The 13,790-nt window shown below is 58.8% G+C and overlaps 1 protein-coding gene and 1 pseudogene across 1 annotated transcript in view; one reads left to right on the forward strand and one right to left on the reverse strand.

Annotated features, from left to right (window-relative positions):
* The window catches only part of MUC5AC (mucin 5AC, oligomeric mucus/gel-forming), a 40,425-nt gene extending 39,816 nt beyond the window's left edge, over nt 1-609 (reverse strand). Inside the window, 1 exon segment of the mRNA XM_027766681.1 lies at nt 537-609. Within this exon segment, the coding sequence (XP_027622482.1) occupies nt 537-609 (73 nt within the window).
* A 9,347-nt stretch (nt 610-9,956) lies between these two features.
* LOC102469978 (target of rapamycin complex 2 subunit MAPKAP1-like) lies at nt 9,957-11,467 on the forward strand (annotated as a pseudogene).
* Nucleotides 11,468-13,790: the final 2,323 nt, after the last annotated feature.

The following is a 13,790-nucleotide window of genomic DNA, read 5'->3' on the forward strand; positions in this document are numbered from 1 at the left end:
CCCTGCTGAAAGCATCCTCCGCTGGGCCCCAGCGAGCCCTTGGCATGGAGTGAGATCCCCTGCCATGATCGGGTGCCTGCAGGGATGGCTCACTCCTTCATGCTGAGCGTCTACCGTGGGCCAGCCCTGGTCTCCGTACCGGGGTGTGGAGGGAAGACCCTGTAAGGCTCCTGTGCAGGGAGGTCTCTGAGGGCAGTTCGCAGTTTGTACAAGGTGGGGCTCTGGCTGGGGCATCGGAGGGCCAGGAATGGGAGCAGTGCCTTGGGAGGCAGGGACAGTAGAGACGGAAGGACAGGTTGTGTTGGCTCCAAGGATGCCCAGAGGACTTGGCTTTCCTGAGAGAGCCCTGCAGACTGAGCTGGAAACCGTTTTCAGGTGGCAGGAGAGCAAGCCTGACTGTCACTGGGAGACTCCCGTGGACACGCTTCGAGCTGCCCTGCCCACCTGGGACCAGGGGCCCCTGGACTCAGGAGAGTGGCCAAAGCTATAGGCCATAGGCAGCACTGGCCTGGGAAAAAGGACGGCTCGAGTCTTACCTGTGTGCTGGGCACAGGCCAGGGCCAGAGCCAGGGCCCACAGTGGGGCCAGCTTCCTCAGGCTGACACCCATGGCGCGGAGCATGGGGAGCAGTCTCCAGGAGGCCTCTGAGGAGGGACCCAAGTCGGCACGAACCTTTTATAGCCCCAGCGCTGGCTCCAGCCCCAGTGACTTCACGTGGGTGGGTGGGGCGGGGCCAGTGGCTCCCCCTCACCCCTGCAAACAGTGGGTGCTCACTGCAGGCTGCCAGAGATAGGCGTGTCAGTGGGGCGGGCCAGTTCCCTGGGGGCTCCCCCAAGTCCTGGCCTGCAGGCTTCCTCCTCCTGTGTCCCCAGTCTACCCTATGGCATTTACCTGTGAACTCCTGGTGCCCAGAGAGGCCACGGTATCCCCAACTCCAACCCCGCGGCTGCCACAGGCCTGGCCTGGCCAGCCAGCCTCACCCCCACTTGAGAGGGGCTTGGCAGACAGCAGCCCCCAGCGAGGTGTGACAGGGCCCCACCCCAGTACGGCCCCAGCCCAGAGCCACCCCGTGTCCCACCCTCAGCCCCAGCCCATCCTGCACGCGCACCTTTCCGGCTGCCTGCTGGGGGCCCAGGCAAGGCTGTCGGCACTGAGCTGCCTCGTCCCTGCTGCGACAGAGCAAGCCCAGCCTTGCAGGCCTAAAGCTGTGCTTCAGGCTCCTGGCCCCGGAGGAAGGGGGCTGCTGAGGGTCACTTTTAATCACTTGTGGGCTTCTGGCCTTCAGGGGCTGGAGAGCTGCTGACTGGCCCCAACCCAGAAAAGCTCCAAGTCTTTGCCCAGGAGGGCTCCAGCCGAGAAGTGTCCTTGTTTGGGGAACACATGCCTAACCGTGCTTTGTGGCATCAGGCCTCGGCCAGGTCATTAGGATCCTGGGTCTGGACTCTCCCTCCCAAGGCCAGGGTCAGCAGCTCCATTCTCCTCAAGGTGGGCCCTACCAGGAGGCCCCATCCAAGGAGGTAGTAAGAAGGGGAGAGTCTATGGGACCAGCAGTTAGCGTAATGGCTATGTCGCTGGACTCCCATGTAGTCGACCATGGTTCGCGTCCCGGACCCGGTGGCTTAAAACTCACGCCAGGCGCATGTGCGTGCGTGCCCAAGATCCCGAGAGGAGAATGGAGGAGAAGGGATTGCGGCGTGACCATCCCCCCTGGGGAGTGATTTCTCGCTTTCTGTCTCTCTGTCTCTCTCTCTCTGTCTGGCGAGTGCACGCGCTCTATAGCGAAAACCTCTCAAAAAAAAAAAACAAAAAAGGGGGGGAGAGTCTGGGCTGGGGCCTGCTCAGCTGGAGCCACAGAGCTGTTCAGAGTATTTGCTTCGGCTGTCTCGGGGCCCACTCCAAGCCCCTGTGGTCACTCAGTCCTCCATCTCCACACTGCTCCCACCCACCCTATCTTAGCCCAGCACGTAGGAGAGCCCCGCACCTCACATGCCACAGTAGTACGGGGTAGTGGAGGACGGAGAAGGGAAGAGTGAATGAAGAATGAATGAGTGGATTGTGAGTGAGTAGGTGACGGATGAGAGAATGTGTAAGTGGGCGCGTGAGTGACAGTGAGTAAATGAACAACTGAGCTTATGAATGAGTTACCGTATAAGAGAGTGAGTGAAGGAGCGCGCGCAGGAGTGTGTGATGAAATGAATTTATAAATGAGTAAATGAGGGAGAGAGCAACCGAAGGAGCGAGCGACTGAGTGAGTGAGTGAGTGAATTTATGAATGAGAGAAGGAATTTATGAATGAGTGAGTGAAGGAGTGAGTGAGTGATCTCTTAAGACAGAGTGTGACTGGACTGGCAGGTGTCGTGGTGGTTAAGGCGCTGGACTCCCACATGACTGACTGTGGTTTCAAGACCCAGACCTGGTGGCTTGCTTTCTCACTCTCTCTCTTTCTGCCTCTATGTTTCTCTGGTCAATTTGAATAATAATGAATGAATAAATCAAATAAAACGAGTACTTCTTAAAAAGAAAAAAAAAAGTTGGGAACCAGCAGTTAGCGTAATGGCTATGTCCCTGGACTCCCGCGCAGTCGACCGCGGTTCGCATCCCAGACCCGGTGGCTTAAACTCATGCCGGGCGCATGTGCGTGTGTGCCCAAGATCCCGAGAGGAGAATGGAGGAGAAGGGATTATGGTGTGGCCATCCCTCCTGTGGGTGATTTCTCGCTTTCTGTCTCTCTGTTTCTGTCTGTCTGGCGAGCGCACGCGCCCTATAGCGAAAACCTCAAAAAAAAAAAAAAAAAAAACCAGTGAGTGACTGAGCGAGTGAGGGCCTGAGTGAGTGAGTGAGAGGACGAGAGAGTGGCCACATAAGACAGTAAGCGGGTGCTGATGAGGCGGGTGTGGTGCTTCAGGTGTCTGGCCTCTGGCTAGGCCTCAGGATTGGACACCAGGTCACCCAGCGGGGCTGAGGGCAGAGGCGGGTCCTGACCCGCTCAAGGACGTCAGGCCTTCCCAGGCTGAGTGGGCAGGGCTCACTCTGGAAGGGCTGTGGGGCTTTTGCGGTTAGTGCAGTGGTCCACTGGGCCCCAGGGCTGCTGGGAAGCCACAGGGTCTGCAGAGGTGAAGGAGACCCAGGCAGGGGTGGATGTGAGTGACCATGAGCTGCCCTCCTCACACCCTCAGAAAGCCTGGATGGTCAGTCAGCACCCCTCCCCCAGCACAAGGGCACAGGCCTGAGTAGCCGTCTCCGTCCACCTCTCGACCCCTGACCGGGTTGAGTCACCAGCAGGGCCTCAGAGGGCACGCCCTGTGTGTGCAAGGCTGGGGCCGAGCTCCCGCCACCCAGAACTTGCTCCTTCCCACACACGCCCCTCGGACGCTGCCGGGCTGGGGTCCAGCTGGCACCGTGACCCCTGTGGACATCCGTGCTGCCTCGCTGCACCGGGCTTCCTCTTTGGGCCCATTCCAGGACGTGGGCCGCCAGGCCAACCGCCTGGTCCTGTGAATGCCAACCCAGGCCAGGTGCCTCTGGAGGCCAGGCCTGGCACTACAGCTCCAAGCAGGGCGACTCAAGCCTGGAACTTTCTGGAAAACCTGCCTGGCCTTGTTTTTGAGTCCATGGTGGCCAGCGAAGATCCCAAAGCCACCCCATGAACCTCTCAGGGAACCGGGGTCATCACCTTGGGCTGCCTGGGGGCTGAAGTTACTGCTACAGTGGGGTGCAGAGACAAGGCTGGGGTGCTGTCCCACCTCCCCAGGATGATCCCTGAGGCCTAAGGCTCCCACCTCCCCTGAGGGGCACCACGTAGTCTCCCACCCTCAGCGTCAGCCATCCTGCACACAAAGTTAAACCTCTCCAGCTGCCTGCTGGGGTCCAGGCCAGGCTGTTGGCTCTGAGCTGCCTTAGCCTCCTGGGACAGAGCAAACCCAGCCTTGCAGGGTCTGAGTTGTCTCTGGAGACCAACAACCAGGATAGGCATGAGGCTGGTGGAACCAGGGTCCTTCTTTCCCTGGGACCACCCCAAGCCCATCAGGAGTGGAGGCACAGTCCTCCAGCTCAAGCTGCAGGGGTCCCAGTCTTCCTGCCTCCAGGGCATCCACAGTGGGCGTGGCTATGCCACATCCTCTGGCCAGACAACTGGGCTCCAGGTGGGGTCATCAAGAGCACGTGGGATCGGTGGTCTGAGAAGTGGGCCATCCCTTCCAATACACCCCACCCCAACATCTGAGAGTACAATGACCCCCACCAGGCAGAGCTCTACCCTCCTGCTCACGTGGACGCGCCATGCTCATTGAGAGGTGGCGCAGGGAAGGAAAGTGGCTTAGGACAGCCACAGCCCCTTGTTTCCTCATCTGAAAGTCCTTGCAGGAAGAAGGGCACGTGCCAGTGGGTGGAAGCTCACTTATCTGGAGGACACACTGCAGGGATGCTATGCACAGGGGCGCAGTGGGTATGGCCAGGATAGCCATCCCAGAAGCCCTCACTCCCCCTTCGGGCCCAGAGGCCATACGGCTCCAGGCCTGGGCCATGGTCAGCACCCCGCCCTCCCCGGAGGCGGATAAGCTACTGGGTTACTAGAGTCCAGCCAGACAGGATCTGACTGGAGAAAGGGCCGGGGTTATGGCCCCGATGGGATGTGTCCCGGCATTGCCATGGAGACGGAAGAATGTGGAGCAACAGGGAACAGGGTGGAGGCCTTGGCCATGGCCCAGAACATCACTGTCACTGCTGTCGTCAGGCCACCGGCCTACCTCCGGTCCCACCGATTTGAGACAGATAGTGCCTATCTTTCGTGGCCAGCATGCCTGCGCTGACTCAGGCAGAGATTAACACGGGCCAGCCCGGGATCCGGTTGGGATTGGGCCCCACCGTGGGGCAAGAAAGAGTCCAGTGTGGATGGCTGGAGCCCAAAGAGCTGGGGCTGCGGCCTGGGGTGACCAGGGAGCCCGGCCAGCTCCCCCTCCATGAGCACTGCTCCCTCCTGGGAGGTGGTGTGGACAAGTCTCAGACATGTGACCCGAATACAGTCAGCCCCAGCTCCTGTAGGGGGTCTCTCATCTAGGGCAGAGCCGGGGGCTGTTCCACACACTCTGCCCCCCTGCTCCCATGGCTAACGGAAGCAGCCTGTGGGCTGCCAGGACAAGTGGGCCTCCTCCCGCCAGCCTGGTCCCGCCATGGCCTAGGCTGACCCCGGCCCAGCTGCTACTGGCCAAGGCGAGCACTGCGGGGGGCCCTGGTTTCCACATCTCCAGCCCAGGGCGGGGGTCCCCCACCCCCACTTGACACTGCCATTCCAGTGTCTGAGCTCCCAGAAGGTGACCGCAGAGGTGTGGGGTCAGCCCAGGCCAGGCCAGCAGGGTCTAAGGAGGCCATGCTTTCGAGACCTCACCCTCCCTCTGCAGGAGGCTGCCCGGGGCTAGAGGGCTGGGAGCTCTGGCCTGGCGAGGCTGGGGTGGCAGCTTTGCACGCCCTCGCACTTCCCGTGAGGGGCCCACTGGGCTCCTGCTGCTGTCAATCTCCTCCTCTGGGTGAGGAGGCAGCATCTCGACTGTGTGGCCCTGAGTCTAACACAGCTGTCTCTGTGCTGCAGGTACTTCTCCGTGCAATGTGGTCTTGGACCCCAGACACTGCCGCTCCCCAGACAAGAGGCGTCGAGTCAGCACAGGGTCCTCTGAGCTGCATTTGGTCCCCGGGAAATGCCCGGTGTCAGCTGGCCCAGCCCTCACAGGAATCCCCACCAACACTCCCTGGGAGTCTTGGGCAAGTTGAGGGCCTCTAAAAGCTCTCGCAGCCTCATCCACAGAACAGAGCGCAACAGCACCCCGTCACCTCGACAACTGTGCACATCGTATCACATTTCACAGCACCCTCCATCCAACCTGGCCTCGGCACCTCTCTGACCCCCAGTGGCTGGGCACCCCTACCCTGCAGGCACATCTGGCTGAGGTGCCTGAGGGTCCAGGACTGGGGGGCTGGGATCGCACCCGCCACGTCCACCCACGAAACTGGCCACCCTGAATTTGAGGGTCTGGGGACGTTGCAGAGCTAGGAAGTCCACCCGCCACGTCACCCTCCTAATTCGCCTCCATGTGGAAACTGGAGCATGAATTAATGAACAGACAAACAGAAGTCCTCAGAACTGCGAAGAGGAAACAGGCTCCAGGTCGAAGGGGAGGTGCCGGCTGAGGGTGGGAAATCCTGACACTTACAGGAATCTCCAGGCTGTTGACAGAAAGGGCAGGCTTCAGTGATGGAGTTTTACCCGCCAGGAACTTCCGTGACAAGGATGAAGGCATCTTAAATTTCCACCTGCTTTTCTTGAGGGGCAAAAGGGAGAGCCACGGCTGGAGGGTGGGGTCAGCCTGCGTGTGCCGCGAGGGAGCAGAGACCCCACCTGCTCTCGCCGTGGGCAGGGCTGAGCCCAAGCACGAGCGCCGAGGAGGAAGGGAGCAGAGCAAATTTGATTTTACGGCGGGGCTGCACTGATTTGGTGGCTTCGGGCATTTATTTATTTTCTCTGAATCACTGAGCAAACAAAATGCCTCCCAAGATCTGGCCTGGCTGCTGAGCCCCGGCCCCCCAAGAGCCAAGGCTCTGGCCAGAGGACCATGGGCTAGTGCGGAGAGCCCGCCAGCCTCCAGTGGCCCAGCTCACACACTTCCGGTCTGCCCAGCGTCCCCCCGGGGTCCTGGGTCCTACACAGCCCCGTGGCCCACGTCCTCACCCCCTCCTCCAGCCCCTCAGTCTCCCCACACCGCCCTTCATCCTCTGGCACGCCTGTCACCCCCCCACCTCCCAAGCCCCAGGAACCTTCAAAGTGACCCCAACTCACAAGCACCCATGAGTAATTTTGGAGTGGGACGTGTGGGGACAAGGTCGCAGACTCCAAACCCTCCCCCCGCCTGAGGCCATCTCCTGGCCAGTTTCCTTCGTCATGCCTGTCCCTGACCTTGATGGCCTGAGGGCTCCTGACAGTTGGGACCTTGTAGGTGCTGTCTCCCAGGTACCACCACCCACAGCACCATCTCCGCCCCGGCTTACGACCAGCCAGCTTCTCACCCTTAAAGCCACCATCTAGGCCAGCTCAGGGAAGAAAAGAGGCAGGGTTCGGAATGTACTGAGCCTCCCGGAGGACCAGAACTGATCAGGGAGCAGGGTACAGGTCAGCACCTCTGGCCCCGAGATAGCAGAGGGGCAGCAGTGCAGACGAGGAGTAACTGTCAAACAGTGTCGGGCATCCTAAAGGTGGCGTCCTCCAAATAAACCCACACTCACAAAAAGTAAACGGCCACGCCCACACGTGCGCGCATGAGACTGGAAAGCAGGGGTCACACGGACACTGTACACCCGTGTCCACCACAGCGTGTCCGCAGTAGCCGAAAGGTGGGAGGACGGCTGGGTAAACAGCAGGGGCTGACCGTGCAGTGGAACGTCACCCAGCCTCACGACAGAAGGGGATCGGGATGCGGGCTGCAACATGGGCGAACCCTGAGGACGTGGAATAAGCCAGTCGCCCTGACTCCACTTAGGTGAGGTCCCTAGAGAAGTCGGTTCACAGAACAGAAAGTGGCCGGGCTGCCGGGGCTGAGGGCAGGGGTGGGGAGTTGGCGTTTAAGGCCACCCAAGTTTCAGTTTGGGAAGATGAAGAGTTCTGGAGATGGTGGTGCTGACGATGGCAAGGCATGAATGGATTTAGCGCCACTGAACCGAACACTTAAAGATGAAGAGGGGGATCAGTAGGGGGTGTGTGGACTCCTATATGGCCAACTACAGTTCAATCCCGGACCCAGTGGCTTAAAAACCACACCAGGCGCATGTGCGTGTGTGCCCCAAGTCCCAAGAGCAGGATGGAGAAAGGATTGTGGTGTAGCCACTCCCACTGGGAGGGAGGGTGATTTTCACTTTCCTTCTCTCTCTCTCTCTCTCTCTCTCTTGGACAAGCATACACTCTACCCAAAAAACCTAAAAGAGAGAGAGAGAGCAAGAAGAAGAAGAAATAAAAGGGTAAGATGTTAAGATGGGGACCAACAGGTGGCATGGTGGTTAAGGTAGCTGGATCCCACATGACCGACTACTGGTTTGAGTCCTGGACCTGGTGGCTTGAAAAACAGCAGGCGCATATGTGTGTGTGCCCAAAATCCCAAGAGGACAATGAAGAAGAAGGGATTGTGGCATGGCCATCCCCCATGGCGGGGAGGGGGAGTGCTTTCTCGTTTTCCTCTCTCTGTCTCTGGCAAGCACACATGCCCTATAGAAAATGTGTTTTAAATGGTAAGTTTTATGTATATTTCACCACAGTTTAAAAAACTGGGAAAGATTAAAGTTGCTCTACCACCTTGAGAAAACACCTGTTAAAAATCGGACATACTCATTTATTGGACACAAGTCTGCAAGGACGTTCACAAGAGTAGCGCGTGAGGGGAGCTGGGCTGGGGGAAGCCGGGCTGGGGCCAGCTCCCAAGGAAGACCAACCCTGGGTCAGGCCTGGCTATCTGGGGCCACACAGCACGGGGGTGTGCACCGTGCTCCTAGCTGCTTGGAGGCTGATGAGAGGATGTCAACACACCAAGACTGTCAAAAAATACATAAAAATCATTAAAATAAAATAAAATAAAAATCTGAAACATGGGAGCAGTATCCAAATACACACACTCACCAACATGCAAACATACTCATGTAACAACTCCCTGACACGCGCACACAGCCACTTCCACCCTCAGCAGCTCTGGTTCATGCTGCTGTGCTGGGCTCAGGGAACCCACCCCACAGCGCTGGAAGCAGCCCTCTGGCTGTCTCTCCTGGGCCTCCACAGCCTCAGCGACTGCCCTTACCTGCCATGTAGGGTTAGGGTATGTGCAGGGGACACCTTGGAGACCCGCGTGTCCTCCCTGGAGAGCCTGGATCACTGGCCTACACCAGGATGTTGAGCAGGAAAGTCCCGGGGAGCTGTGGGCACAGCAGGAGGCCCTGGTACTCCTCAGGCCAGATGCTCCATCTGAGTCTTGAGCTGGGGCTGAAGTCCCTGGAACACAGGGACCCCGGGGAGGCCCTGCTAGGACAGCCCCCTCACTGCAGACACCGTGGAGGTGGTCCAGGGCCCAGGCCAGGAGGCCCTGCCCATGCGGCCGGGCGTGCAGCAGGCCCACAGGACAGCACGCTATGCCACACGAGCTGAGGAGCTTCGCCAAGCAGGCACTAAGGACCGCTCTGCACGGCCCCAGCCTGCTTCCCCACGGAGGAGGAATCCCTGCACGAACAGGACATCACCCGCAGCCCACTCGTGGCCAGCAGTCAAGCAGCACCTCGCTCTCCACTGCAGCTCAGCCCGGGCCTCTATCCACCACACCCAACCCCACCCAGAGCGCCTCCTCCACCTCCATCCCCAGCCCTGTCCCCACGCCCCCCGCCATCTGTGCCCCATCCTTGTCCCCGACTTTCCCGTGGGCTGTGGGCAGAGGCCCCATGAGCACAGGCTCCTCTGGGAAGGAGGCGCGCCGGCTGACTCAGGGCTTCCCAGCCGTAGTTCGCGGCCAGCAGCCGTCCTGTCTGCAGACCTGGCGGGTCCCCGCTGGGTCCGGCCGCAGCACCTTCTCCCCCAGGACTTCTACTGCACCCGCAGTGCCTGTCAGTCTCTGCCCAGGACCACACAGCTTTAAGACGGAAAGTTCCAGTCTGGGTCGTGGTGCGTCTCAGGGCACTGGGCTCCTGCTCAGTGGGTGGTAGTGAGCAACAGGGGCATGAGGACAAGCCCAGGGGGCGGCAGCTGAGCAGCCGGGAGGAGCATCAGTCCCTGGGGATACTGAGAGTGCAGAGGTCAGGGCAGGGGCCGCCCGGCCCTCCCCCCAGGAACATGCCCCGGGGCCAACCCAGCTCTAGCGTGGCCACAGCCTCAGGTGGGTGAGCGCGTGGAACGATGTGAAGAGGAGAAAACAGCCTTTTAAGGACACTGGCCCACAGAGCAGATGGCCTTCTCGGGCAATCCAGCCATCACTCTAGCTCCTGTTGGACAGTCCCATGTGACCAGTGGTGACCCGGGGATGTGCCAGGTGGCTCTCATTGTCATCATGCTGACCTAGAGAGATTCAGCCTCCTCCGACACCCGGAGACAGTGGGTCAGGAGTTGAGGGTCGCAAGGTAAGGCTCGGCCCCGTACCTGCCCAGGCGGCCAGGGTTACCTCAGGGTGGGACTTCGGCACGAGAAGACGCTCAGACACCTCAAAGGTGAGAGCAACTGCAAAGAGAGACCAGGCCAGATCTAATGCAAAATATTCCGCGGAGAGGAAGAAATCCCAAGCAATCAGCCCAGGAGCTGAAGTCACTGTCTGAAAACAGTCCCTTCGAGAGAAGCCTCCGCGGTCCACATTATCTGTGCGCCTGGAGCCGTGCCCCCTGCAGCCGAATGACCCCCTCGGCGAGGATTCTAAACCTGCCGGCAAGGGTCACGTGGGCGCAACCGCAACCAAGATCGGCGTCTGCCTCCTGCCGCACACGAGCCAGCGACCACGGTCAGGACGGCCAGCGCCAGGGCGCAGGGCCTAACTGGGCATCCGTGGGCAGCATGCCAGCGAGGGACTGAGCCGAAGTCGGCGACGCCGGTGCCTAGGGGCTGCTGAGACGGGGAGGTGGACACGGACGTCCCCGCTGTTTCCGATGAGCCCGTTCCTACCTTTGGCTTCAGTACTTGGCCCTGGTTGAAAGGTATTCACCTCCTGGCCTGACATCCGGAGCGTCGCTCTCTGTTGGAATAAATGCTGCTCATGGAGTCGTCCTTCTTCAGGTGGACAACACAGAGGTCAGCGTGAAAGAAATCTTGCTAAAGGCAGGGAAGTGAAGAAGAGGATCCCGGACATTTCAGGCCCCCAGTGCGAGCCCGATCTCGCTGCCGACCTGGGGAGCACTTTGAAGAGCCAGAGCGCCCGCGAGTTCTGCCTGGTCCGTGAGAACAGCTCAAGGCCAGGCGGGGTTTTTGAGGAGGATTCGCAAACAGACATGGCGACCGTCCAGGGTATGCTTAGCAGTCACCAGTACAAGTCCTTCAAAGTCAGCCTGATCCACGGGCCGCGCGTCACCACCGATGCGCAGTTAGGTCTCTCCAGAGACAAAGTAGAGGGAGAGCCTGCTCCAAGTCGGAAAGCCAGCACCGTCTTGGACTAAGCAGAAACCCAGCCCAGTCGATTCTGAGCTGCTCTATGGCCTTGCTGAAGGACACCCCAGTCACGCAGTATTCAGAGGCACGGATCTAAGTAATCAGCACTGCGAACCCCTCTACTTCAAATCTGCTGCTACCGTCGACGAGATTGTGCCCAAGGTTAACTTCATTCTGCAATCGCCAGCCAGCACTGCCCGGGCTGAGTATTTTGCTCAAAAACACAGAAAACTGAACAGAAGTACGAGCTTCAGCTTCCAGAAGAAGTCAGGGCAGCCTGTCCATTGCCACCACTCAGCACCGGCCTGCCAGGGCCAGGTGGCCTAGAGCCCACCCTGCGTCCTGCGGTTGGGGGCGGCCAGCCCCGGGCTCAGGAGACAGGACTGGTGGGCTCTCGTGCCAGGTGCAGTGGGGAAAAGGGCACCCTAGGACGGAGCACTGGGGACATCGCTGCAGCCCAAACCTGACTGGCAGTGGACGTGGTTCGCAGTGCCCTGGGCCAGAGCCCCGCGAGGGAAGACCTGCCTGGGTGTACATAGTCATGTCCAGACATTAATTCACAACTTGATCAAATTTCTTAGAGCAAACAAAGAACAAAAATGCACTCTTTTGAAGAAAAAAAAAGGAAAGGAAAGAAAGGTCCACATCCTCACAAATGCTTCCTAGGACTGGCACTGCTGGTCACCCTTACCCTGCCAGCCAGATGCACTGAATCCTCCCAAATCCTCAGAAGGCCCACAGGGTCCCCAGGGGCTGGGGCCGGGCTGTGAGCTGACCGGGCGATAGGAAGTCCTGCAGGACCAGCCCTCTCTTGCAGTCACTTGTCCGGGAGACCATGTGTGCTCGGGCGGCAGACCTGCCAGGTCTCCAAAGGCCCAGGCATGGTTCCTCCCACAGCCCCAGAAGCCACCCCTTGTCTGGTCCAGCCCAGCTCAGTCTGACTTGGGAGGGAGGAGAGGGTCATGGATCCCCAGAAAGGCCCTACACAGAGCCAGGACAGAGCCATGCTCAGGGGTGGGACCCACCGCCTCGGACACAGACCAAGCCCGTCCTGGACCAGAAGAGAGAAAGACTAGAGGGAGCGGTAGCCTTTCCCTGGCCAGGACTGTCTCTTTAGAAGAGCAGAGCGATTGGGTGTAGGCAAGGAAATTAGGGAGGAAAAAAGAGAGAAAAGTTATGTGTGGTAAGAAATGGTTTATTACCCGTTGATGATAACGTGTGTTCTCAACTGGACTGGCCTGAGGCGTATTTCCTGTTGAGTAAACTCTCTCTACAACCTAAATGATGTTTAGCAAGTGAGTGCATAAATGATAATAATACAGAAGAGCACGGCCCTTAAAATGGAGGGAGTGGGGGTAGGAGCAGCGTGCCTCGGGCTCTACCCAGCCCTCCCTGGGCACGCTCAGGGTGCCCTGCAGTGCCCCCCTCCTCCCCCCTGCACCTCCCGGTCCCCGATTTGGAACGTGGAGCCTTCACAAGCTGGGAAAGCAGCCCTGCTAAGCAACCTTCGGGCGGGCTGGGGCCAGCCACCAACAGCACCACTGGGACAACTGGCCAGGCTTGCCTGGGAGGCCAACCTGCCCATCCACCTGCCAGATGCACTCAGGTCTCAGCCTTGACGCCAGCACCCTATGGCTCCGGTCAGCGGGAGCCATCCTACGGAGAAGACCAGGGGCATGTGTTCTTGATACCTCTTCCACTAGGGCCATTTTCATGGAGGCGAGATGCACCCCACAGTGGTACAGTTGGCAATTACTCCCTGCCAGCTGGTGAGGCGGAACACCCTCCACTTGCTTTCTGGCCATCTGGAGTCACTGCCATGAAGTACAGGCTCCCTCGCGCTTAACGACCAAGCTCCATTCTCATTGTGAAGCTGTTAAGCAAAGTGGCCGGTAAGCGAGGAGGTTCAAGGCCAGTGTCTGGTGGTGTGGGTGTGTCACGCCGTGCGATGCCACACTAGAACAATGCCATTCTATCCATGCAAAAAGCATGTACTAGATCACAGCACCATCTTAGATCGTCAGGGAAGTCATGCCATGTTTTTCTGATTTGTTTTGTTTTGTTTTATTTAAGTGGTTTTTGCTTTAGGACGCGTGTGCTTGTGGGGGGGTGGTGGAGAGACAGAGACAGAGACAGTGAGAGGGAAAATGAGAAATCACCCCCCAGTGGGGATGACCATGCTACAATCCTTTCTTCTCCATTCTCTTCCCAGGATCTTGGGCACACAGACACACATACCTGGAGTGATTTTCTATGCAAAAATGCATCGCGACTTTCCAAATGACCCAGTGCATAAGTCTGCATAATCGCTTTTATTTATTCTGAGTACTACTACAGGTGCGTAAGAAAGTGCACATTTATAAATGAAACATACAGTCTCGCATGCCTGCGAAGGCTCCATGCAGCGAGTATGAATGCACGGCGGGACGAGGCACAGATGAGAAAGGGGATTCCCGCACTGCAGAGCTGGTCCGAAGTGCGAGCACAGGGAGGTCAGTACCTATGCAAGTCCTCTGCTCATTTTCTAAGATTGGGGTGTTTTCCTTTTTCTTATTGATGTGAAGGGATTCTCTATATATACTCGATACTAGTGCTTCGTGAGAGGCGTGTGCTGTGTAACCCACCATCCCTGGAAAATGAGAAATCACCC

This window comes from Tupaia chinensis, unplaced genomic scaffold (genome assembly GCF_000334495.1).
Source record: "Tupaia chinensis unplaced genomic scaffold, TupChi_1.0 Scaffold143624_1, whole genome shotgun sequence".
NCBI lineage: Eukaryota > Metazoa > Chordata > Mammalia > Scandentia > Tupaiidae > Tupaia > Tupaia belangeri.